The following is a 26419-nucleotide window of genomic DNA, read 5'->3' as shown; positions in this document are numbered from 1 at the left end:
TCTACCTAATCGTTTTTTCTACTCATCGGGACATTCGGATTTTATGGCCCGATGGCGACCACCTGTTTCGGCATAAATGCTCCGCGTTTATACGCAAGGGAAAGACGATCATCGTCCACTGTTCGAACGGTGTGCTTAGGATACGTTTTCAGACGATCACAGGTGCCGACAGAGAAGGAATTGCTCCTTTTAGTCGTGTTAATCGCGTTCATCTGGTCGAGGTATTGATCCATCCGACACTATCGGTATCAGCATCCTCGCAATTCGCTTTGAGCGACTGACGTACGCGCTACGACGCTAATCACGGTTTATTGGTCGTCATTTATAATTACCGCGTACCCTTTGGTAATTCGCTCAAATTTTACTGTTGGCAGACAACGATTTGAAACTACGCTTTCTCCGTGTTCGATTTTACGGATATGGACGTCCAACACACGATAGACGTACACCGCGAATGGGAAACAGTGTATTCCACGTGAGCCTTCGTAAGAAATTACGAAGGCAACACCTTCGAACAATGGCCGCCAGGCTTGCACCCACACGTTATTCGACATGACATCGTTGCCGTCACCCATAACTGTCTCCAGAGCTTCGTCATAAACTGTAACGAGCTACCGTGCACGCCGGCTATTTATGACCGCGTAAAACCAAAATTTTACGCTGTTCCCGCGCGTTACGCCTCTCGATCGTATGATCTTGTTAAAGAAGAGTCGATCCTCTTAGATGAAACGACCCTGCTCGACTCTGCGCTGTATTTCTTCGCGCATCCTCCTAACGCGTGTGCGTGTATCTGAGTTTTGAATAAATTATAAGGTACTTCATTTCGAACTTTAAGGTGGAATATAGAAGCACGACGTTGAAATTTATATAAACCGAAATGAGAAAGTTATACAAGGTATACGCGATATGGAAACATTGTCGGGACATTATTAAATTATTCGTATGCGATACAGATTGATCGTAAAGCGTTTTGTCCGAATATATTGACGCAAATATTTAAAAAGATACAGTAAGCGACTAACCGTTTCCGTTCGGCAAGATTCTGTTTGCGTATTACCAATTCTTAGTATTATCGATTTAGTAGCGTACATTATCCAATTTCAATAAACTAAAATAGAATCAAGACACAACTTTCGATATCGCGTCTTCTGTTTCACTGAAACGAAAAGATACTCAGCCTCGTAATCTTCGATAACCTCCGAGATAGATATCCTTTGGATCTCGTTGATCGCGCGTCGTCTAGATCCAGACGATAAACTGAAAGATAGAACGTATCTGATATAATTCGTAATTCATAATTCGTTCGTGAAACTCCTATACCGGGTATAGAGTAGAAATATCTTAGTTTCTATGTTGTGAAAACAAAAAGACGTTGAAATTACGACAATTAAAGTCCAATTTATTCCTAAAATTGTGCCATTTTACAATCTCCGTTAACGTGCAAAGCCTCGAGGCTGATGTCCGTCATTTGCTTTGTGAATCTTTAAACTTCTATTCCGTCTGGATTCCGACAGCGACTCGCAAGCGTCGTCACGTAGGTTAAATCGGTTATCATACGGTAGTACTCGCGGTGGAATTTCGCGAGTGTGTGTATGCGTGTGTGTGTGCTCTGCTCGTGTGCGTTGTTTCGTGCGTGCGTCGATCGTGCATCAGCAGATGACACTTGCCGCCCTGGTCACGCACAAACTATATTCGTCTCACCGTCCACACAGGGGCATACGGAGTAAAGAGCGACCAGCGGTCGGTACGATGCGATGGTGTAACAGGGACGATCGTGTGCGATACACGCACACCGAATCCGCTCCGGCGAGGGTGAAGACACTTCAGGGTCAGACATCTGCGCATCGATATGAGGACCTCGTATACCGCTCGCACCGGCTCATACTTATGTTACGCTTAACTGGCAGCCACGGCTTCGCTACCGCTTCTTGGCACTCGGTTATGTCCGTGAGATTTTTTCCAATACACGGCTGCTCGTATTAATTGCTCGCAGGAAATGTTCACAGGCTTCTATCTAGCCGACGCGACGTTCTCCTACGAGTCCTCTGAGAAATCAAAACTCGTCAACTCCGATTTTTATCGGTTTCGTGATCTCATCGTAAGTACACGATCAATGTGCGAGTCTATTCGTCGCGGGAGGATGACCCGAACAAGATAGATTTAAACAACAGTGTTCGCTTCTTTCTCTTATTCTTTTTTCCAATTTGTCAAACTGATTTATCATTTTATTAATTCGTACTTAATATTCTCAGTACGAAGAACGGAATTCGATCTACGAACATACAATTTGCCTTTATCGAGTCAATACCGAATGCTACGAGCGTGACTCGATACCGTAAACCAAGGGCTTGAGAAAACAGTGTCATAAGAGGTGTTGCGAAATACCGTGTTCCAAATACCTATCTTAGCAATTTATTACACCTACCTAAAAACGTTCTCTTCGATTATCCTCCAGAGAACGCAGCTTATTAACAAGGAAACACCATGTGCAAGTGACAAACTTCGCTACTCCGTTATCCCTAACGAATATACAGAAATCCACTAAGGCATCCACCGTTCAATTCGATTTCACAACCGCGCTGTGTCACGGAACCGGTATTGGAAAACGGCAGAAAAGTGTCGGTCTCGAAAAAGTGTGCGATTTTTTTCGACCAAGCCGGAGTCACGGGAGCAACGCGACCGCGGGAGGAAATTGTGGAGGCAGACGCATTGTCATGTGCGAGTACTGCGCCGGGTATGCGAGCGCGATATGCAGGCTCGCATCGCTCGTCTAGAAACCCATAGTTAAGAGTTAGAAGCCCACACGGTAGCGAACATTGTTATTCAAATCAGGCATTGTCTCTCGGCCGGCAGATGCTAATTTTTCGGTCCCCGCTTATTACACGCTCGACCGTTTCTAATGCGTTCGGATGTAGAGCGCTCTGCGAGCTTTACGAACCGTAAGCAGCGTTCCATCGTGTTCGATACCGAGCCGATTTCAACTTTGTTCTCTACGCCTTCGTTCTCCAGGTTCTTATCGTTTTCTTTAATAACAGACCGCGAGAGCCTCTGCTCTCTGTATACATTCGGTAATTATTATGTTCGGGTCTTAATTGAAAACAAAGGAGCCGCACGTTATGAAGTTACAAGAGAACTTTCTCCTGCGCGTGGATGTTACTGGCTCGCGGTTCGTTACACCGCTTGGTGAACTTGAAATCGATATTCGGTCCGCGTACGCCGCAATGGCGTTGTTTATCGTCGTTTCGCACAATCGCGTGCCGAATTTCTGAACGATCCTCGGGGCGAAATGGTTCGACGATGATTCGTAAGGTTCACGAGGTTTCGTATTATACAATAGGATATTTCGCAGTTGTTCCATTTAATGGGTGAGTAGGAGCGAACCGAGCGTGTTCGTAAAGATGTTCTTCTGTAACGCATACTTTTACACGTAAATAGAAAGTCTATCTAATCGAAAGCTCGATTATTACGCTACGCGTACTTCCCTCCATTTCTCGGCGGTAGCTGAGGGTTAATTATTTGAGCTCAACCGCGATATTACTATCCGTACCTCGTCCATACCAAATTTCGATTACGGCTTGAAAACTTCTCCCACGAAAAGATGAATTTCTTAACGAGAAACTTTTCTACCGTAGGTAACCGACCAAAGCTACCGTCTTGCCGAAGACGAGAAAATAGCGTGCCTATCTTTCAATTAAACTCTTGTTTCTCGAATTCTGCCAAACACCTTTGAACTCTCAACTACCCCCAAAACTAGCAGGCAAATATCCCGATCGTGCTATCGATCGAATGCACGGTCGATCGTTCGGATTCGATCGGCAATCGAACGGTGGCGCCGATCGTGCTGGTACGTACGTGTCAAGCGTAACGCGCTTCGGCGCTGCGGGATATTTTCGAAGGCGAGCGATAGAGACATAAAGAAGGGACGTGCGACATCCTGCCCCGCGGGCGGGCATTGGCGAGGTATAAATCATCCGCGCGAGGGATTGCATTTCAATGCTCCGGGCTGGATAAGTACCGAGCGCGTAGAACGCTCGGCTCGACTCGCTCCGAGACCGCCGATAGTCGACTGACCGGACTAAGCTTTTATGCATCGTGCGCAACGACACTGCCACCGGCGTGTCGGAGGTGCGCATCCCTCGTTACAGATGCAGGGAACGCGTATCCGGCAAGCCTCCGTACCAGGACGACGACGAGGAGGGCCAGCTCTCGGAAACTCCAACCAACAGACCCCACCTATTCTCCTTTCTCTTTCTTTCCCTTTCTTTCCTTCTTCTTTCCTCGCCTCTCTTCACCCTCCCACGAGCACGTTTGTTCGGTTGACTCACCCGCCGATTCGCAGCCGAAGGGAATCGGCAAGCACGAAGCAGAGCGGCGCTCCGTTCGACGCGCACCTCGCTTTGCATCCAGACGATCGTTTCCTAGGCGCACCTGTCTACAGCTTGACCCACGTCTAGCTGTACTCGGCTTCGCCGATTTTCCCCATTCGTTCAACGGTAAAAAAGTGAACTGATCGGTCGGTCGTGATACGATCGAGATAAGAGACGCACCTGTTCGCTTTGTAATTTAGCGTATTTGATTTTTTGGTTAAAGCGACAGGAAGGAGGATGCGCTTAAGCGGAGGAGACGCGCGAGGTACGATGGGGTGTGACGAACGAAGGTACAGCATTAATATGCTAGAGCGTGTTTGTTCGTTCTGTGAGATTTTCATTGATCGTAGGTAGTAGAGATAAGAGTTGATCGAACTTGAAGCTTTAGAGATACCGTTATTTTTACGTAAATATCGGGGGAAGAGGTTTTCAATCGACATAGTGTACCGTTAAAATAATTCAGACTACTACCGATTCTAGTTTCTGCATCATTGTTTCAATACGCAACGTTCAACTTCATCGACTTAAGGATTCGAAATATTTGTTCTGACTCTTCGATATTGGCGAATCGTTGCATTTCATTACTTTCTACGTACATTTACGGGAATTTATATTTTCAATAAGAGCATGAACGTCCGCAAGCTAATCACGAGAGATAAATTCGATGGTTATTCGAATTAATCGAAGCAGACGATAACGATCGAAAAATGAGGTACGTTTCGTGGCAGCGTCCGTCGAGCACGGCGGATGACGGCGCAAGGTGCGATTAAGTACCTGGTTCGTTGCCGTGATCCGCGCGCGTGGAACGGCCGATAAACGAGCGGCGTGGTTCGCGGCCAATGGCATAAATCTCGGTTCGCGCGGCACGTATGTGCGTGTGGTACGAGCCACGCACTGGGCGTGTCGCACGCAACGCCTGGCACGTGGATAGCTGGATACGCATCGACGACTCCTCTCGTGCTCGCATGAATCGTATGCGCTCGAGCGGCAATGTGCAACGCGCCGTTGCACGCGTTTACACGTATTTCGAAGCCAGCGTTGCTTTCCATGAATCTGAAAAAAGGAAAGTATAAAAACACACATTCGAGAGACGTTGCTGTTAGTTTCAGGCAAATCGATGAATAACCGCTCTAGCTTTTTTAATTGCCAGCATCAGGACAATTTTGCACGATCGAATCGCTGTTATTAACGAAATTCTACAAGGCGCAAATGACGAGCTGGTGGAAGTTTATAAATTTCGCGTACGATGGTATTAGTATAATAACAGAGTAAATCAAATTTACCTGATATATTATCAGCACGATCCGATCCCTTCCATCGATCTTTATAACCTGGAATTTGTACCTGTTTGACGTTACTGACGTCGTTAGTTTAGAAACTATCGTGGATGAGGGTGCTAGCATAAAATTGCGTATCAAGAAAAAGCGAATAAGCGTATCATAAATTTGAGATTCTTAAATTATACGATAAATTTCAATCTTAATTGAGCTTTACGAATACGAATGGAAAGTTTATTCTAAAGAAAGCCGTGTTTAATCGCGCGTTTATATAAAAGACAAAGGCTTCGGCGAACAAAATATTTGACGTACATTTCCAACTGACTTGTGCTATTTTCATACATCGGTCGACAGATTCATTTATTATTCCGATAATTCTGTTCTCTCGAGTAAGAACACGCATTGTCTCTCTGTTAGAACACGGGTAGACGAACAAAGTAGGTTTTCTTTTTACTTGCTCGCGTGTACTGCTAAAATATATTCATGTATTATTCAGTGTATGGCCGCAGAACTGTTTCCAACTTTCAACACTTAACGCGAAACACAGCCGTTTCCCTCGTTTCCTACTCCAAAATGCTCTGTTCGACGGTCTTAAAATATGCTCATTGTGACACACGCTCGTCGCCGATTTTAGAGTTTCGCGGGCATAATGATCGAGAATTTCCTCCCGACAGTGTTCCTTTTCCGTTGGTTAATGGCGACGCCGGTTATCTTCATTGTCATGCGAGAACGGACGTGTTCCGCGTTAGCAGGTCTCATTGCACGCCAGAGATAATACATCGTAGGCACCTGTTTAAGAGTCGAGCGCATAGAAGCGTGTACGAAGGGTGCGTAATGCAGCTCTCCGTGCCACGGGACGTGACCAGACGCAGAGCGTCCTGTGTCGATGAAGAAGAGGCACTGGACTCGGATGAGTCAGTCTCTTAGAATGTACGGTGGCGTCGTGGCCGAACGTCGCACGGGAATACGAAACGACTCTACATGAAAAAAAGAGGGATGTGGCAAAAGAAACGTATAAGAACGCCGCTGTTCCATGTTTTTGATACAGGTTACCCGCTTTTCCGCTCGATCTGTGCAAAAATTGCGCGTCTCATACGTTCGTTTGCTCGGAAGGTTCGAAAATTTCAACGGAATTTTTATCCAATTGACATTTTAGCTCCGTTTTAATTAAGAATTTTACTTTTCTTTTCAGAATCCAAGTTCTCCGAGTAACGATTGCGCGTCTCCGAGTGTTGTAAGTACCCAATTTTTCACCGTTGATAACGTTTCATCGAAATAAGAACAGGAGGAACTATGCTATGCAAAAATTAGTTAATATTCTCGAATCGGCTCGATACACGCAAACTCGTACAAGTGCGCGAAAGAATGAAAACTTTCACTGCGATCGGTTATCATCGTGATCGTTTCGCGTGCGATTTTCCGGAAACATAATGCGGTCAACGATCGGCGAGCCGAGTCGTCATTACGATGAGACAATACCGGGCAAGCGAACCGTGATCACTCGTCGCTAAATTATTAGATGACCCACCTCTGCCTCTGAACGTTTCTAGATTCCACTCATCGTACACCATTTTATACGCGCCTAATCGAATCGATTTATCCGCCAGGCGTTAAAAATCCCAAGATACGAGGTAAGAGTTGATTAAACGTGCCCGGAAGAATGACCTGGCCTAACCTAATGCCAGTATGTTTGCCCTGGCGAGGCAATCTGCTTTGTAAAGAGGAGAGTTCCCGTAATTCGCGTCAGCTGCTTCTCGCCAGACCTCTCGCGAACCTCGCCGAGCGTGGGCCGATCTTTCTCTTTCTCTTTCGCGGTATAGGCATACGCGAAATATAAAAGTGAATTAGGATTACATCGGCTTCTCTCTATCCAGCTCGTGGTTCGTTTAATTCATTTAATTCACACGTGCCCAATAACGTGGGTTCAGGTGTCGAAGCCAACACGATCTTGATATCGCGATTCGTGCTCGTACCAATCGTTTTGGAACATTTACGGGTACACGTAAGACATTAGGTCGATCGACGCGTTCATTTCGTACTGTACATGAGCAGAGATTTTCCGTTATACAAGATTAGGTAGATAAGAAGGTATTCGCGTTGGTTGATGTACATTCTAACTCAAATGTATCAAGATACTTGCTAATTTCTAACGAAATGTAATTTCATTGTAAAGTTACGGATAGGTGAAACTACGATGATTTTATTCTTCGTAATCGTCGTAATAAGCCATTAACGATTAAATTGATTTTTAAAGGTCAACGCGGAATGATAAAATTGATGTTTCTAATCGTCAAACACTATGAAACGATTTTATTACTTGACAACTATATAATATAATAAATAGCGATAGTACAGTATATAATGCGGTAAATAGCAAAGTTTGAATACCTAATTTCCATTTACAGTCTGCCGATTCTATATGGCAGGACTTGTTTCGAGGAAGATTACCCGAGGATATGTGAGAATATACAGAGAAACAATTTCAGCAAAATAAATTAGGTGTCTGGAGAGGAATTTAAAGTTTCACCACCTCTCCTCGCGATATCCGTAGGAGGATCTGCCATTAACCAGGCAAAGACAGGCTGCAGACGGTTAATTAGGTCGAATGTGTAAATTTTTTCGACTAGACGAAATTGGCTTCGAACCACGATCGACCGGTGTCGTAATAACTAAATGAATCCGCGCGAAAACGTATCGGCGTCGTAATAAATCCTGGCGTATCGATTATTTCAACGTGGGTATCACCGCTCCTATTATAGAGCGTCTATCTCACGTTTCGTAACATCGTCCGTGTGGAATGTGCTAATTAGTTCGAACGACGACCTCGCGCTCATGCGTCACTCTCGTGCAGAGATTTAATTGCACGACCATAGATACGGGGTTAAAAAAGATACACCAGAACTCGCGTACATAGAATACAAAAGAAAAAGAAAGAAAAACGAAAAGAAACGTTATTCGTTAATTAACGAATGTATCGATCTTCGTTAGACCGGCCGAGCTGATAGCTCGATCTCGAACGTGTCGACCCTGGCACCTCAGCACGCACGAGGCTCGAGACGGCGGATTCGCATTTCGTAATCGACGTCTTGAACTTTTACGCGAAGACACACGATCGCCGGTCGCAGAAATGAAAATAAGGCAATAATACGTTCGTGATCGTCGTGCTGCACTTTCTCGCACCGTTCTGACTACGGACTCCCCCCCTCTTTCCTCTCTTTCGATCCTCTCTTTCGTTCTATTATCCATTCCTTTCGCTGGACGCTTCTTTTCCTTCTTTTTTCCCCTCTTTCGTACTTTTTCTTTTTTCACCGACCCGATGTTGCAACGAAGACGTCAGAGGTTTCTCACCTGGCCAACGAAAGTTGATTAATCCCCGTCAACGGTGTGTTCGATTCATCGAATTTAACTCGGAGGGAATCGAGCGTGCCAGATCTTTCCTAGGACACACACTGCCACCGACGGTCGTCGAGCGAGGAACATAGGTGGCACTCGATTAAAGTCGTTCTCAAGCGGCTTCGTGGCGATTGGATTAACAGGTGGATTGGGTTTCTAAATGGCTTCCTCCCACGGTTTGCTCGTGCCCTCTAAACGCGCGACGCGCGCTACTTCGTCGTTTCTTTTCATCTTCTTCTTTATCCTATTTCAAATTTGTACCTCATTCTTTTTACTCTTCGTTAGTGCCGCGCATCGAACGTACATATAACGAGATATATGGATCGACTCGTATACACAGCAGAGCGTGCAATTAACTGGCCATGGAAATTCGACGTGGCTATCGCGGTGAAAATGAAATGTAAATACGGATGTGTCGCATTACGCTACCGGCCCGTGTATAATTGCCCACGATCCGAGTTTGAAGTCAATGAAATTCGCTATCACGCGGCGACTCGATGACGCGCATGTATATTCAGGACCGTTTATGCAAAGTAACGCCAATAAATATGCAACGATGTAAATGTCAGATATTTGTACCGCGTTTATGGCCGTGCCACGACGTTAGTTACATACGTGCCGCACGTTCGTTATATTTCCGATTTAAAGAAACGATTATTTTCCGGCATACATATGTATCGGATTCGGGTTATCGACATCGATCTCTTTTCTTCGCTGATCTTTCGGACCTGTCGACGTTATTAAAACGTCGTTGAAACCTTCGTTCGTATTTGCTTTACTCGTCCATGTTACTAGGTACGTGTCGGAAATGGCTATTTCTGTTGCTTTTTATCGTCAGTTCTTCCGTCAAGATCGAGTAGTTTGTTAAAAATTACATAGATTATTTCTGTTAGTTACTTGAATAACTTTTTAAATAATTGTTCCAAAACTTAAACATGCATGTACGTAATAAAAAATACAAAGAGGATGGACAATCGAATTTTCTTATGAAGTTAAAGTTGTATAAATTAATTACGCAGCGTGAAGTTCACGGAAAAAAAAAACGGATTTCTCGGCGAAGCGTTAGAGAAGAACCTTTTTTTATTTCAACTCGTCCCGATTCTTTAAACGCTGTTCGTCAAAGAGATCCGTGTTCTCGCAGACAGGCATCTACGCCACCGTGGACGTAATGGAAATTCAAATTTATTCCCACTGCCATTTGCGCGGGACGGTTCATTAGCACGGTCCGCAGCGAACAGCGTGTCTTTAACTACCTGAACCGGCCAAGCGGCGGCGATAATTTAATTATTACGTTAGATTTGCTAATTCGTCGTGAGAGGGTGGCACCGGTTCGCGGGACCGCTTTTTCTCGGGGGTGGTTTAAGTAATGAGCAGCAAGCTCCTCCTTTCGCCGATAGAATTCACTCTCCCAGTCTTCCAACGACTTGCCAGCATTCCTCCTGTTGCCTCTTTCATCGTACTTTCTTCGTTTCGCCTCGTCGACGCTTCTCTCTCCTGTTTCTCTCTTTTTACGCGAGGGATTAACAATCTCCGATCAGAAGGAATTGATTGCCGCTTCTTCTCACCTGACACGCCCACGTATATGTTTTTCTTCGTTTGCGCCGCGTTCCTCCATCTCCAAATCGAAACCATCAAATTAGCGAATCGTAAAGTTAAAATGGTATCGTCGTAATCGTCACTCAATGAATTCGAACGAGACACGTGTAAAATAAACTATGTATTACTGTAATATACCGGAGACGATATCCGTTCGATTTGTGGATATCTACGGTAGTTGATCTATTTGGTGCGTTCTATCAATTTGATCGAGCTACCCTTATCCCTACACCTCTATCACCATACGAGGATAAGCGATGTTGTCCGATTTCTACAGGAGAGCAATTTTAAAATTCACTATATCCACGCTCCTAAATTATTTGATTCGTAGCCAAATTTGCGATCGTCGCTTCACTTTCTCCATAATTTTAAAAATATCGCTTGCCGTAATAATAAAATATCGTGCGTCTTAGCCGTTATACCTTCCCACGACGGTAGCGCATTTCTTCAACCATATGTTTGGACCTTACATATTCTTTCCATTTCTAGCTATCTCGTATAGAAATATTTCCTTTTAACTGTGACACGATATAAAAGTAAGAAAATCAACATCACCAAAAATCGAAACTTATCATCCTTTCCTGTGATCCTCGTAATCGTTCAATTTATAGATATGTAGCGGCACGCGAGCAGGACAATTCGAATCCTGTTGTTTTGCCTCGGAGTATCAAGACCATTAGGTTACAAGTATCGTAAGGATCAATGAACTCCGAGCAAAACAATGTCGCCGCAACATGCAATCGTCAAACGCAGTCGAGTTCAAATTTTCCGGCTGTCCTCCGATCAGTATAAATAAACAGACGCAATCAGGAGCGAGAGAGTTCATCGAACAGAGTCGAAGAGCATTAACGTATAAAGCAGTATCGCAGTGATCTACAAAGTTTCTCCGAGTATCTATCGGGTATTTATTTCGTGACTTATTTTTGTATCAGCGACTCACAATTCGTCTGTAATTTACTTATTTGAAAATATATTTAACGCATTGCGATTTCAATAATTCGCTTTCGTTATTTTCGTTCAACCAAATAGAGACTAATCCTGCACAGATACTTAACGTATCATTTGTCACGTTTTATCGATCGAATTAAGCTACCCTGAATACGTTATTCGTTGGTTTCTCGAGCGATTACGTGCGCGATTTTCCCCTCTGTCGAACGGTGAAATTGATCGAGTACTCGTATGTACGTTACACAGACGTATGTACGTACGCAGGTGTATGTAGGCGCGAACAAAGCTGAAACGCGATGATCAGGAGGTATCGGCACAGGTATATCGTAACAGCTCGATATAAACCGTGGCGCGGTTTCGAGCGTTCCGCGCGGAATATATATATCGTTATTTCATAATGGCCGCGGGTGGTGCGCTCGTCGCATATCATCAGGGCGAATTACGAAAGGAATTGGCCGACCTCGTGTGCCGCGGGAAGCAAACGTTCCGAAGCGATTGGTAACGACCTGGTTACCATTAGATTGGACGGCAGCCATGAGCCGCGAGGCGAAACGGAGGCCATTCTTGGCAAAAATTAATTATAACATAGACGGGCTGATTAATGACCGGATAAACATCGGCTTTCGGATCTCGGTTTCATGAATTATTCAGCCTGCATCCGACTTTGATAGTCCGTATGAGACGTTTAGATACGGTAATTCGATGGCTTGTTACCGTAATTAGATAAACTTCTGATTGATAAGGGGTGATATTTTATCGATTGTTTTTTTATTTTGCGCGTGGATGAAACTGTATCTCTTGATGATTCGCGGTAGCAAAGTTTTATCGTTTTGGGAGATGTCGATTTATGCAACGAGGTGTGAGAATCGAACGAGCGTCGTTGCGATTTTTAAAAATTACATGTTTTCCAGGGAACATCTATACGAGTAATTTAGAAAACTGAAGATAACGTATTTGATAAAGTTGCAAAGATTTACCAATGTCGTTACTATTATCTCCGGCTAGCGCTTTCCCAACTACGGACATCACTTTTCCCGCGACACAATTTACAATACCGAATCAAAGCAAATTGCCGTGCGTACCGGTCGGCCAGTTCGCATGCGTACAGCTTACAAATGCCCGACGATGGCTCCCAATTACGTAAAGTTATGACATCTGTGACACAATCCTGTGCATGCGTGTATGGAACGCCCTCCTTCCGTGACGGTCGCCGACGTCCACTGACGCACCTCGATCGAAGCTCTGTTTAACTCTTTTTCCTCTTTAAAATTCCATTTTAACGCTTGCACACATCCCTTCCAGTTTTTTTACTTTTTTTCTTTCAATCTCCTCCAATTTCGAGATTTTCTTCATTTTCCACTTTCTCCCTCTTTTTCATTTTCTTACTTTCCTCTATTCTTCGAGATTGTATCATCTTTGAGATTTTTATTTGTTGCAATGAAATTATTTTGTAACAATTTCTTAGAACTTTATTTGATTGTTTATTTTTTATTTATTATACATTTACATATTCGCCTGTCGGCTTAGGACGCACTTCCTGCTTTGCATCTTTGTCTCATGAATCTTATTTGTTTTTTACGTTTTTACGTTTAGCGTTCTTCCCCCAAAGTAACGTGCTGCTTCACTAACTCGTTACAACACATCACGAATTTCGTTGCAAAATTTCATTCGTTGCAAAATCTCAATTATCGATATTTTTTCTCGGCTTTTTTTCTGGCATTTTTCGCAACTTCCCGAGTTTTCCAGGGCACAGCTAATTGCCACTGGCGACATTCGCTTTTTCTATTCGCGAATGCATCCGCGACCGCGTTACATCGTCACCATTCGCACACTTATTTGCGTGTCATCTCGTTCGGCGTATCCTCGGTCAGACGTATTGTTCTATTGTGTCCTCCTCCGTTTCGAATCTTTCGCTTGTCTCTGGAGAATTTTTTCGAAATTCCGTAATTACAGTCATGGAGTTTTATTTCATGTAAATCGACGCAAAGAAAGACGCGTAAGTGGTTATTAAAATAGATACTGCTTAATAAACATTCGTGTCTGAGGAAATATTGTTGAAACAATTTTACTATACAAAAAGATACTACAAATCTTCTTTTAACCAATAGGTTAACAATTAAATATAATTATGGTCCTTTACTTAACTTTATTCCATTCTTTAGGTCATTTTATAGCAAATCGTATTTTTCTCTCGTTGGAAAATTTCATAGATACATACGTGAAAATGTGAAAGAATCGTTATTAATGTGTGTAATTTTTCGTTTCAATTGTATATCGAAGGTTTCCCTTAAACGTTAAAAATAGGAATTAAAAGGAACAGAAAAAGGAGGAATTAAAACGAGCTTGAGACGCAAAGAACTCGCGTAGCAGGATTAAGACATTTTTTAATTATGTATACCGAATTGTATGAAATAATCAAACTATCGAGATTACGCACATCTACAGAGACATTCGACAGCGTCGGTGCTTCTTCTTACGGTGCAATTTCAGCAAATGAAAATTACATTAGAAATTGATTCTACGAAAGGAAATTTATAAGAAAGTATTAGACGTCTTTTTCGCTTCCCCGTAATAAGTTGAGTCTTCTCCTTTCAATTGAATTTCACGTGATGATCTCTAATGCTTAGAAGGCGTCTCGATGCTACAAAGTCGATTAGAAAATCTAAGAAAAGCCGAACAAACTTTGTTCCGCTCTGCTGCGTCGGAAAGATCGCGCGATGCCGCTCTGACAGGCGTTAAAATCACTGGAGAGCGTGACGTTCGAATGCACCAGATGCGCATCGCGTGCACTGGGCGTTCATGATTGCAAATTGCGGGAAACATTCGAAAGCATCCGGGGCTGTCGCAGGCCGATGTTCCCTGATTTTTCTTGCACGATGTCGAACCACTCACGCGGAAACTGCTGTTCTTACTTAATCGCCAATTAGCTGCAAGTGTAACTCTGAGGTATTTGCGGTCTTTCGGTGTTTCGATCGACGTAGACCGCCGTAATATGATCGCTTACAAAGTTGATTAAAAGTGACTGACGTGTTTGGTCAACTGACCTAGAAATTACATTATTTCTGCATTTAGGTATAAAATTTATTGGTCGTAGGTGTATATATACAGAGTCTCGTTAAAACATTTGAATACATACAACAATCTTTTTTTGTAAATACGTTAGGTGTTACGTACGTTACAAACTTAGATAAGTTTGCAAAACTGAAATTATACATAAAATATGTACATAGCACTGTAGCTGTAAGCTTCGTTATTTAGTTGGGCCTTTCGTACTAATTATATATTTAAAAGGCGATTACTAAATATACGTTTGCTGTAAATGTTTGTAATTTCTACGTACAATCTCAGATTGGTTTGCAATTTTACCAATACTTGGTATAACCAAGTCGTGTCTCGTTACGGCATTAATGAAGTTTAAAAAAAGTTTCGTATAATACGTGTAAATCTTCAGGAAATATTCGTGCGTTGAGCGTTCAAATACTTTCCATTTCTTTGTTTTTTCCATTTTTCTTATAGCCTTAGTCAAACGTGGATATAATCGGATTTACAGAATACATTTACAAGTATCGTATGACATAGATTTTCTATCGATCTGTTACATGGAATTCTATTGGGAAACATTGTCGCGTCGTTTAACTTTTCCTCTCAAGATCTGCTGCTCTAATTTCGCATCAATCTTAAACTCGAGAATTAAACGTAGAACGCTCTCGCTAGTCTCCTCCAATTATGCGAATGCTATTCCTAATTTCCGTGTTCAAATTTCGCACGTTTCCCCTGCCACATCATCTCACCGTAGCCCCGTTTTCGAGTTATTAATCGCCACGCTGAGAGAAATCAACGTTACAGCGGCAGAATCTCGCAACGGATCCCGCAACCGGCGTAATTGGATTCGAGCTTAATACATTTATAATGCAAAGTTATTAACCTAACTAACGTATGATCGCCGCAATTACGTGGTTGTGGGTTTTGCCGGCTTAACGAGCGATCTTGAGAAACCGTGTGCTGCCCTGACGAAAGCAGTCTAGTGGGCCGGTCGACGACGCCGACCGAAAGAGGGATCATCCGTTTCTTCCTTCGATCGAATCGCCTTTACGCTATTTTCCGCACGTTCAACGACCTATTTCTCTATCTCCGTTCGTGGAATGTCAGCTACTCGTTTCGTAAAACGCCCGCACGAGTCCTACCGTTCGAATTATCAGAGAATATGCAGGATTGTTAGATAGTCAAATGCAATGGATGTCGAAGTTTAACTTGGGCCGATATATCTGTACGTATATTCGAGTATACGCTGGCTTACGAAAGTATTTCGGCACTTAGCGTAGATATCGTATGTATTACATAAAACATTTTGATTAAGAAAACTTAGAAAGATTTGCAGAGTCGACGTGATAAAACGTACACGTTTCGTTATTAAACGTGTGGTACATGTTACATTGTACTGTTGGTTAGGTTTCTAGAAAATCGTTAAAACGTAACAGCATCGTGCAAAATGTCAAGCAAGATTCGTACTGCGATAAAACATTATACGCATATCTCCGATCATTTTGACGATCATTTCGAGTTATCAATATCGTTTGTCGACTTCGAAGCTCGAGGCTCGGTTTCCTACGAATAATAAAAACACGTAAAATCGTAATTCCAACGTGTTCGTTCGTTCGATCCGTTCGAACAATGAGACATGTTAAACGATGGAGATAAAAGAGAACCGATCGGTGAGAGGTAGACAAAGAATATGATTTCGTTTTCATATTCCGGGGGCGGGCGTGGCGACGAGCATGGCAATGAGCCTGGTCAGCCTTACGACCGGAAGCGAGGGAGGCACACGCGCATCCGGTGATGCGAGACGTCTACGCAAGATACGATCCTCTCCGCCTTCTTTCGCCGCGTGCGATCAAAGATTTCCCCTCAGATTCGAGCGGTTCGATCCGAACGATGACTCGCCGCGACGGTCTTACTCGTCGAGGGAATACGACGCGGTAAAAAGCGAAGGTAGAGCTCGTTTATCTTGTTTCATGGTCTCGAGCAAGCGTGAAAGTCATTTGCAGGTTCATCTTCCTTCGATGGTTGTTTCGTTGGTCGTCGTGTGCGAACGTTTCGTAATCGTGAATACGGTGTTCTCGTAGCTATATGCGACGTGAATTCCGTCGCTCTTTGTGGAATTCGTGGCTGATACGGAATTAAGATGCTTCGGAGTTGATATACGAGCCTCTCGAAAACCAAACCCATTTTTTGTAGCTTTTCGCTTTCGTTATCTGGATACACGATTATCCAATTTTCGTAGAAACAAATGATTTATCGACGTTAGTTTATTCGCTGCTGGAAGCTGACACGAACAATTGTAAATTTCACGAGATAATAGTTGTAACATCATAATTCCCACCAACTTTTTTATCCGTGGTGGATACCGAGCGATTCGTGCTACTCTTGGGATATCCAAGAATGGATCAAATTCGTTCTATTTCCTAATTGCAAATACGCGATAGTACGACCACTGCGAGAGGGTCAAAGATGCTCGATCGGCAGCGAAATTTACCTCTATTAAAATACATTGCATATTAAAATTCGCTTGGATTATTTTCTTCTTGTTACAAGTTTTCTTCTAACTTGCAAGCTTTCCTTAAATCGCTTTAAGCGATTATAGGTATGTTAAAATATTCTTACTCAAAATTCTTACTCGAGCACGGAACTCGGAAATTCCTCAAACTTTCCTCGCAAAATTGCAACAAAGTTTACCATCGATTAGGCAAGGCTATTCCCTGGGAACGAAGAGACACGGTTGCAAGAATACCTTGCTAAACTTTTCTAATCAAAGTTCAAGCAACGGATGCACGTATCAAACGGGTTGCAACACGCGTCCTACAGTCGTTTCCCGACGGTGCAATTGTTATATTGTAGCAATAAGAATTGCATCGTTGTATCGCGGCACGCGATCGAAGTGGTCCCCTATTGGTGAGCCTAATTGCAAGAACCACGGTATTTTCTCCGTCGCTTACATAACGAAATCGACTCTGCCGCTGCATCCGGATCTCTTTCCACGTCGAACCGATGTGAATCACCCCCTCACGCGAGATCGATCCGTGCTTCGCTCTCTTCTCGATCGGACCTTCGTTTGATTTCGAATTTGCACAAAATTTAGAGTTTATAGGATCTTAGATACGGAATTCGAGAGAATTTCAAACTTTTTAGAAATATCAGGAAGTTCGTAGCCTTTTTTCCTCCTTGCATTTTCATGCGAATGTCTCGATCAATTTCAAAATACAAGACGGGAGATTTTCTTCTTCGCTCAATTTCTAACGATCCAACCTAATCTGCTCGATTTTTCAAACAACGATATTTCCGTCTCTCCAAGGTTTATCAAGAATCGATACAAATATACGCGTCCAATGAAACCTGTCCTTTTCCAAACATTATTCGCGCGAGAGTCACCGCTCGAAAGGTCCGAAAGGCTAGTTCGAAAAGTTTGCCCTGCGAGCCCATCGGCATTAACAGTCGGTTCGTGGTGTCTGGAAAGGACCGCAGCTACCGCGTACGCATAAGATGCAAATGGTGCCACGTACGAGCTACCAAGACGATTTGCACCGCGAGGTTCGGCATTAGGGGACACGATAACGCAGTGACACTCTTTGAGACCCGCAACGATTTATCTGGGGGTTGTCGCGCGTCCATGCGACCGGGCATCGTGCATCACTCGCCGCTGAGGGACGCGTTGCAAGCGGATGCGCGACGGGGAGCACGGTTTCGAGTGATAGATCTCCTGGCCGAGGTGAAATATACCTACTTGGTGTAGCGTGTGCTTGGCACGCAGCGGATTATTCGCGAACCCTGGGAAGCATCCGTCACACGGGACCTGGAGTGAATTTCCTCACGACGACCTTTCGGGGAAACCGCAGAAATTTGTCGTAATTTCGTTCAGAGACGTTGCTTTATTTTTTAAACGTCTAATAGCGTAACTGTTTAAAACGGATATCTTTCAGTTCGATCGAAATTTAAGATACGCAGGACGTGCGAGGAATTTCGTAGTATTCAAAGGAGAAGTCGAAGAGAATTTACTTCTGGTGCAGTTCGTGGTACAGTATTTTTTAATTTGATCAAGATTTGGAAATTTGCGAGACAAGTTAAATTTATTGGAAACGAGTTACTTTGAAATCGTCGAAGAATTATATACGTGTGATCGAATCGTTATTCAAATTCTTTAAACGAAGCGTATAAACTTTGACGTAGACGAAATGGTATATATCGTAGCAACACGTGAAATTTCTCGATTCTCAGGAGCAACGCGAGTCGGTAGCACTCGCCGTTAAACCTTAACGATACGATAAAAGATGAAAGGTTTTTGGCACAATAGAATACATAATAAACACGAGAAAGAAGTCACCATTGGTGCGTCCTATTTGGCGAAAACACTCAAGACACAATCGGTTCCCTTCCGAAACTTCGTCCAACATGCTAATTGTTCGAAACAGCAACAGCTCACAAAACCTTACACAAATTCGCGGCAAAGAAAAGATGGTTTTGCCGGGGTCCGTCTCGACGAGAAGCGAAGGGGACTGTCGGCAATATATTTTCAACGCGGCCCGGAGAGTGAATATTTAAATTCGAGTATCGTTATGCGCTTCGTGGCGCCAGCCTCTCTAAACGGTGCTGGTGTTGTCTCGACGAGCGAGCAGTCTCTCACTCCGGAGAAAAAACAAAGGGTTCCCCGTGGCCACTCCACCTGTCACGCAGTCGAAAACGCAAGACCAGTGGCAGTGTCGCGTAACGATTCCTCGCCTCCGGTCTGCGCGTTCCTCTTTCCCTTTTTTCTCTCTTTTTCACCTCTTTCTCATTTTTCTTCTCTTTCTCGTTTCTTTGTTTTTTTTTCCGTCTCCTTTCGTTTTCTCGTCGCCGGTTGCCCACGTTCGACCGTTTTCTCGGCGCATTCAGCGGAAATATTAAAATGCCCCGACGAGTCGTGCGCACGACAATAAGTTCTGTCGGCGCTCCGGACGTGCCCTGGATACCGGGCGTTCGCTCTTAAACTACCATCCGCGTATACCGTTTCCCTCTTCGTTCGTTCCTCGCGCCTCCAGAGGGGGCCATCTCGCTCGACCATAATTCGTCGGGGTGTCCCCGGGGATTGAAATGCACGCGGTGCACATCCTGTCCGGGAAAATTCAAATGAGCCTTGGTATGCTCGAACTCTGTCCGCCCGCAACCGCTACGAAACCCTCCGAGAGAGATTTGGAAATCCGCTCGACCGCTTCTGACGGATGGATTGCGAGACACGCTCCGGGACCACGAAAAGAGATCCGAGTGATAAATATCCGTGCACGATGAGCAAGCAGGTTTTTTCGTGGGGAGGAAACGTGGGACAGTTGGCTTGTGGAAACGTAGCGAAAGTCGGATTGCAGGAGTGGGGAGGGTTCGTTATTGATATTCCAGGGTGGAGTTTCGAAATGATGTGGGAAACGGAAGTCCATCAGGCAGAGGATTCGATGGTTAACCTCTTTGTATTCGCCACGGAAATATTTCCCGATATAATTTTGTTCGTACGTTATTAACGACGTTACCAACCACGTAGATAGTTCACGTGGCTGTTTCTAATATCTAAAACGTGGGTTGTTGGCTCGCGTAAAATACAAATTAATAATTCGCGATGTCTTAAACGATCGATCGAAACGCGAGACGATTGAAATATTTCGTGCTTCGACGAATAAATATGCGATTTCGTTCAAGAGGATTTATTGATTTATGATCGTTGCAACGTTTACATCTTTAAATAACGAAATGTTTGAAGGAAAAGAAAACGAACGAGCGTTTAAATACACTCGCGTGTCAGCTTCGGTGTCATGTTCGGTGCGTGCGCGCTCGTTGGCGCCTTTTGAGCGCACAGCACCGAACCGACCCACCTGCGAAGCAAACTATGGTTTTATCAGCTTCTTCGGTTCAAGTCGTCCGATAACCTCGATGTCTACGACAGAACAGCAAACATTCGAACTTTCTTATCTTCTTTACCGTCGATTGACAAAGATCATTTGCGAATTCCCCCCTTAATCCACATTGGCCTTGGTCAAACGACAGTTCTTCGATGGATTCTTAGCGCATCGCAAATCGGTGCATCAGGCTAACCATTTGATTCCGACGTCGCTCGTTAAGTAAAGCAACGAATCTAGAATGTTCGACGAAGTTAGCGGATCAATGGATTCTGTCGACTTGGAACCCTGACGAAGAAATAAGATTTTCGAGTTTGTTTCTTTATTTCGAGCATTTCTAATTGAGGAGTCGAGATGACAAACGTGGTGTGCCCGAGAAGCTTGGAATCTCGATAGCCATATATTTCTGTTCATTTTGAAAGCTAGAGATTTTTAATATTTTTGACACAATTTTTACATCATTTAGCATTGAACGCTATTTCGAATTTGCAAGGTTTATCAATTCAGAGAGAGAGAGAGAGAACAAACGGAAAGAAATACGCGATGTGTAGCCTTTTTGGTATATCGTACTTTCGTGTTTTATTACGCTTTATCTTACAATAGCCAGAAAAGTTAAAATAAATTATTCCAGCCCTTATCCTTTTTTCTCTGTACCTCATTTACCACTCCAACCCCTCAATTTTCTTCATTGTTAATAAAGGAAAGTTAAATACGACATCAGACTCACCGGTATGCTCGTCCGAATATCGTTAACGATTCGCCGAGCCCGTTCAGCGAAGTTCTGCACGCAATGAACCAACGAATCTGCTTCTTCGAGGTTTACCGGTTTCTTCCGATTAACTTCCACGTAGTTAAGCTCTTTACTCGGGTTAGTTACCGTCTTCAAATTCGTTTCCTTCAGTTTCCTGTGCACTGTCGTCGGAGTTTGAAACGACACGCCTTTCGTTAATGCTTGGTCGGTTCTGTACATGCGGCGAAATCTTATTAAAAAGTATATTTTTAATCAAAGGTATTCGTCCGTTTAACATTTCCTTGTAATTCATACCTATTATTTTGCACATGTTGTCGTACGCAAACTGCCGCTAAGAGACAAAGTGCGTACATGGGATTCTTGATGTAGTGAAGAGGCATAATAGAGATCGCCTTACTATTTTCGATTTCGCTGGTAGAATCTACCGCGACCAAAGAATTTTGATAATTTACTTAGAATTTCGCGAAAGACTTCGCGTGGCCGGAACGTTGCCGTGCTGTTGGTTTGTTTGAAAAACGATTGCAACTCGCATATCGATCGGTTTCTTTTTTAAGCTATTACGATTGCCGCTCGAAAATGGTCCAGCGCCTTCTTGCTCTAGTTTCACCTTCCAAACAAAATAAATCTTCGGCAAGATTTTCTCGTTATTTTCGCACAGAATTGCGTCTATATTTGCGTATGCACATCTAATCTAGAACAGCTTTCGCGAAGCGTGCGAAAAATGTTCAGCGTTTCGAAAGAACCGTGAACGATATTAAAACGATCGTTCGCGGAGGATTCGCGCTAATGACAAGCTGGAACAAACGGCACGTAACGAGGATTAGCGCGATTTTTAACGAGTTTCGAGATTACCGTGGCTTCGACCGTGGGGCGCAATTACGCATGACTACGTAAACGTTCGATTACTTGGTTTCACGTCGGCTCGACGCGGCCTTTTCGCGCCTTTCACTTTCCCGCGCTTCAAACAGAAGTCGCAAGTTTAACTGCTTTTTTTCTGCTCGTCATCAGGACGAACGACATTAACCTTAATTCCGATAATAATACGCGTAGACGTTTTAATTGTCGCATCTGCTGAAGCGTGAACAAGGAAGTGTATAAGGCATTTCCAGCGCTATATAAAATAAAACTAAAACTAGATATACAGTCAGCCACAAAAATAGCCGTATTCTTTGTAAGAAGCCATTTTTGTCAATGTAGAAGCTACAGGGTTTCACATCGCAGTCGTTTCACGATACAAAAGAGCGACGTAACGCAACATAGCTCGACGAAGTACTATTAAAAAACCGACTCAGTTTTCCACGCATTACATCGTACTGTGTGTTTTTTTTCTCTGTTTTACAATTTTTTCATTCGCTTTAGACAAAACGCGTTGACGATCTCAAATTTTCGATAGATGTGCGCTGTGCTCTTTCGCACCCTAATCTCAAGCACCTCTAGCGCTTGAATCTTAGTCGATTTAGGAATCGATCGACCAAGCTGAATCCGTGCGATTGTCCAAACTTCTCGGACGCGTAAAATGTAACAAAGAATACGAGTACGACGATATGCGTGGAAGAGGAGGTATTTATCTAACTCCGTGCTCCATTTAAAGTTTAAGGGAACGCTCTCTCTCGAGATTCACGGAGCGCTCGTATTATCCGCGGAAATTGGTTCTAGCGAACGCGAGGTCAGGAAAGACCTCGCCGACGCGAGGATCGCGTGCAGGACCGACCACTCATCCACACTCGAGTATTAAACATAAGTGCCACTTACCTATGCCTGATCCTCACGAGCTACGGTCATCTTCGTCCCCTCACCCCTAGCTCTAAAGTTTCGCCGTTTCTGATCCCTTGGCCTGCCCTTGTTGTTGCCGGCACTGGCAACGTTTCTCGCGATCCATCCCGTCTCACCTCGTGGCGATTCCCGTGAAAAACGGAGTCGTGGGGCAACCCGCCGTCGGCTGATTCACCTTCCGTACCCCGCAGAATATACACGCACGCGGAACGGTATCTTGGCTAACCCCTAGACCTTTGCTCCTCTCACGGTCTCTAGCGTTTTTCCTTCGAAGGTGGTCGAATATTTTGGGTCGCGTGAAGTTATTCGGATCTTTCTGATTTTTCGCTCGTTACAGCTATTACCGCAGTCCAATTACACGTTACACGTGGTCCGTAGAAATTGGAAATCGTATACTTATGTAGTGTGTGATATAACGACCAACTCTTAATTTCTATTTAAACGCGTTATACTCTAAGAATTTACTATCAACGGTGTTTCGTTTACATATAGAAATACTGCAAATATTGGAAATTCGTATGCAGATATAATTTATAAAATAGATCGACTCCTTACTAAAAATTTCCTAGCGCAACCATGACCGAGTCGTGAATTTCTCACGTGCCCTTTCACTTTTATCGATTACGTCGCTTCACCCCTGAAACATACCAAATGCGTTATACAAAATACCAGGTATATCGATCAATTTTACCACGTCGCTCTATCCCGTCTCCGTAAATTAATAAGTTATTAGGCCAGCTATCTCTCGAGCGTTATCCCGAAGCGATCTTTCTGTGGAATCTCGCGCGAGTTTCCATTCCATCGTCCTCGCCTCCGTCGTAGAATAAGCAGCAGCTTCTGGCGTGCACGAGCTCGGCGGCGAGAGAGCCGCTCGTCGTTCCGAAAGCGTCGGCCTGGTCTCGGGCGAGCTGGTGGCGCGAGATCGTGAGAAGTACTCCAGATCAGCGAGCAGGATCTACCAGGTACATATCGCGAGGCTGTTAGAGTCAGATCGCTAACAAAGTGAGGATCAAATAATAACACGTTAGGATCGCGGAGCCCGAAGATAGATGGCGCTCGGTGTGAGTGAATAATTTGATAATGGCGGCGGCGGGAGCGACGCCGACGTAGCGCTTCGTAGTTTTCGCCCCCGCCGCCTCCTTCTAGGATCGTGGACGAGAAGAAGAGCCGGTCGAAGAGGGAAGATGATCTCCGATCGTTGCTCGAGATCTAGCACTCGTTGCCTCTCTCCCTTTTCCTTTCTCGTCACATCGTATTCTCTTCTTCCTTCTCGTTGCTTCGACACCGTCTTATTTTCTGCTTGCGTCTCGCTCTATCGTTTCGCCCCCTCGTATTCCCCCATCCTTCCTCCACTCGACTGTTACTCTCGATCTTGAAAGATCATGCCGCGAGATCACGGGGCTATTCGTGATATACCCGAGCCGCGGACGGGTTATGCGCGTACCACGAGATCGCCTCTTGCTCGCCCCGTGTAAAGGGATATTCCGGTGTTTTCGAAATTTTTGCAGACGGCCTTAATGGCGGATGATTGTGTGCCAAAGGTAACCCCAGGTGAAAATGAGCCATCCGACCGCGCTCAATCCTCGTCGTGGTTTGGTCGAACAGGCCTAACCCTTGTAGCAAGCGAGATCCGAAGGATCGAACGGTAACCGTCCATCGTACCCGTGTTTTCGTTCTCCCTCGCCGGCCTCCCTCGCTCTCCCCTTTAGAGACGGTGCGATCACGACGCGCGTGCAATTTTGTAGCACTTTAGAGCGCAATAACCGTCTCTAAGGCGGCACCGAACGCGCTCGAGATACGCCTTGCAATCACGAAATCGAATTTCGAAGTTCGCCAGGGACGATATTTCTGCGAAGCTCCTGCATTCCCACGCCGAAGCTTCGCTAATCGTGGTTATTCTCCATTCGATTGTTATTAATCCTTCGGTCCTCGAGTATGGATATTAGGCAGCATCGGGCGAGAAACGATCGAGATACGAGAAGCTTCTTGTCGTTTATCCCTATATGTATCGTATAATAAAGTACTTTATTCCTCGTAACCATACAAACGTTGGCTCGAGTTAAAAACTTTTTCTTCCGACTCTTTACGATCTCTTTATGTTTTTACTCGTTGTCACGCCTCAAGTATATGCCATAATGTATTTCCGTAAATATTTAGATCAATAACATCTATTACATTCTATTATATAAGCAAGCCTCTCCAATTTCCTGTATCGTCTCGTTCTTCATCGTGCAATTTGGATAAAAGCGTCGATTCGTATTTCCGATATCTAAAATCAAACACCAGCGAACGAGTTAGCAGAAAGGTAGAGCATGTCGTGAATGTACGAGATCGTGAAAAACGATGACGCAATTATTCGAAATCGTAGCGATTCCCGCGGCGCGCACCGTGCGCATCGCTCGATTTTCCGCAGCGGAGCGCGTAATTTAAGCCGGTCGCGCGTACCGGCCATGCGAAGCGGCGCACAATTACTCGTATTTATACCGGCCAGCCGGCTCTAATTGCCTTGTGTAATTCTCATAATCGTAAATACACGCGTCAAAAGGTGTTGAAACCGCAGCACGCCTCGGGGAGGCCGGCGCGATAAATAAATCACGGGGCAAACGCGAGATACGTAATCTAATTCCGCGATACGGGTAGCGAGAGGCTCGAGCCGACCCGCGAGCCTTCTCGTTTTAACGGAGACGAATAGTTTTACGTAGGATGACGTTGAACCTAACGTTTCAGGGATCAAGGTGATCCTTACCGGGCTTTTGCTTCGAAACGGCGTCACACGGACGACGGTTGCCTCTGTTTTCGCCTCGTCTCACGATCCGAACGCCTGATTTCGCGTTAACGTGCTCGCGGCCGAGATTATTTCGCGAAGTCACGTTGACTCTCGATGCTCGTTCCACGATAATGAGTCTTTTCGTCTCGCTTCCTCCCGTTTCCACGCGCTTCTTCTTCCTTGCGCGCCACCGGTGAATCATAGATGCCACGGCGAAACGCGTGGACGTTCGATCTCCGTCGTTGGTGCGGATTTTTCGCCGAGCGTCTGTGGGAAACTATTCAAAATAGCCGACGCTCGATCGAGAGCATCTCGTGTTCGCGTTCGTATTCGTGTGCTCATTGTTGTTGCACAGGGGTGGGAGGTCGCGATTTTGTAAGATCGCACACCTCCGTAAATTCCCCGAAGATGACTTTCGTGAAGGAGAGAGAGGACGATGGGACCGAACGAATGGGATTTCTCAACCGCGGTCATGCGAGAGGCGTTCCGTCTCGGAGAACGATTTGTTCTCTTGCTTCCGGCACTGCTCGCGACTGTCGCTAATAAGGAACAAGTTGCAACTGCCGTGGGTATAGCGAGGATACGGAGTGCGGCTCGATTCGATGTTCTCGTTTCGTTCTACGGGAATAATACTT

At 44.5% G+C, this 26419-nt stretch overlaps 1 protein-coding gene across 2 annotated transcripts; it reads right to left on the bottom strand.

Annotated features, from left to right (window-relative positions):
* Window positions 1-20285: 20285 nt before the first annotated feature.
* On the bottom strand, window positions 20286-21716 carry LOC117234600. Of its 2 annotated transcripts, none has more exons than XM_033495977.1 (3): window positions 21539-21716; window positions 21221-21473; window positions 20286-20781 (listed from the first exon to the last, which is right to left on the bottom strand). In XM_033495977.1, exons 1-3 carry the CDS (start codon window positions 21622-21624, stop codon window positions 20680-20682), a joined length of 441 nt encoding a protein of 146 aa, XP_033351868.1. In that variant the 5' UTR covers window positions 21625-21716; the 3' UTR covers window positions 20286-20679. The 2 variants fall into 2 exon arrangements, with proteins under 2 accessions (XP_033351868.1, XP_033351870.1); XM_033495979.1 differs by having other exon boundaries at window positions 21221-21455; window positions 21539-21715.
* Between the last annotated feature and the right edge of the window lie 4703 nt (window positions 21717-26419).

The sequence above is a fragment of the Bombus vosnesenskii genome, unplaced genomic scaffold (assembly GCF_011952255.1).
Source record: "Bombus vosnesenskii isolate JDL3184/JDL3185 unplaced genomic scaffold, Bvos_JDL3184-5_v1.1 scf7180000013305, whole genome shotgun sequence".
NCBI classification, from domain to species: Eukaryota; Metazoa; Arthropoda; class Insecta; order Hymenoptera; family Apidae; genus Bombus; species Bombus vosnesenskii.
Note: the sequence above shows the minus strand (reverse complement) of the source record. Positions and strands in the feature narration are given on the sequence as shown.

Coding starts and splice junctions, on each gene's coding strand:
- LOC117234600 (XM_033495977.1), bottom strand. CDS start 21,624: ATGCCTCTTCACTACATCAAGAATCCCATGTACGCACTTTGTCTCTTA. Junction 21,474..21,538: donor CAACATGTGCAAAATAATAG/GTATGAATTACA, acceptor CTTTTTAATAAG/ATTTCGCCGCATGTACAGAA. Junction 20,782..21,220: donor ATATTCGGACGAGCATACCG/GTGAGTCTGATG, acceptor TTTCTTCGTCAG/GGTTCCAAGTCGACAGAATC.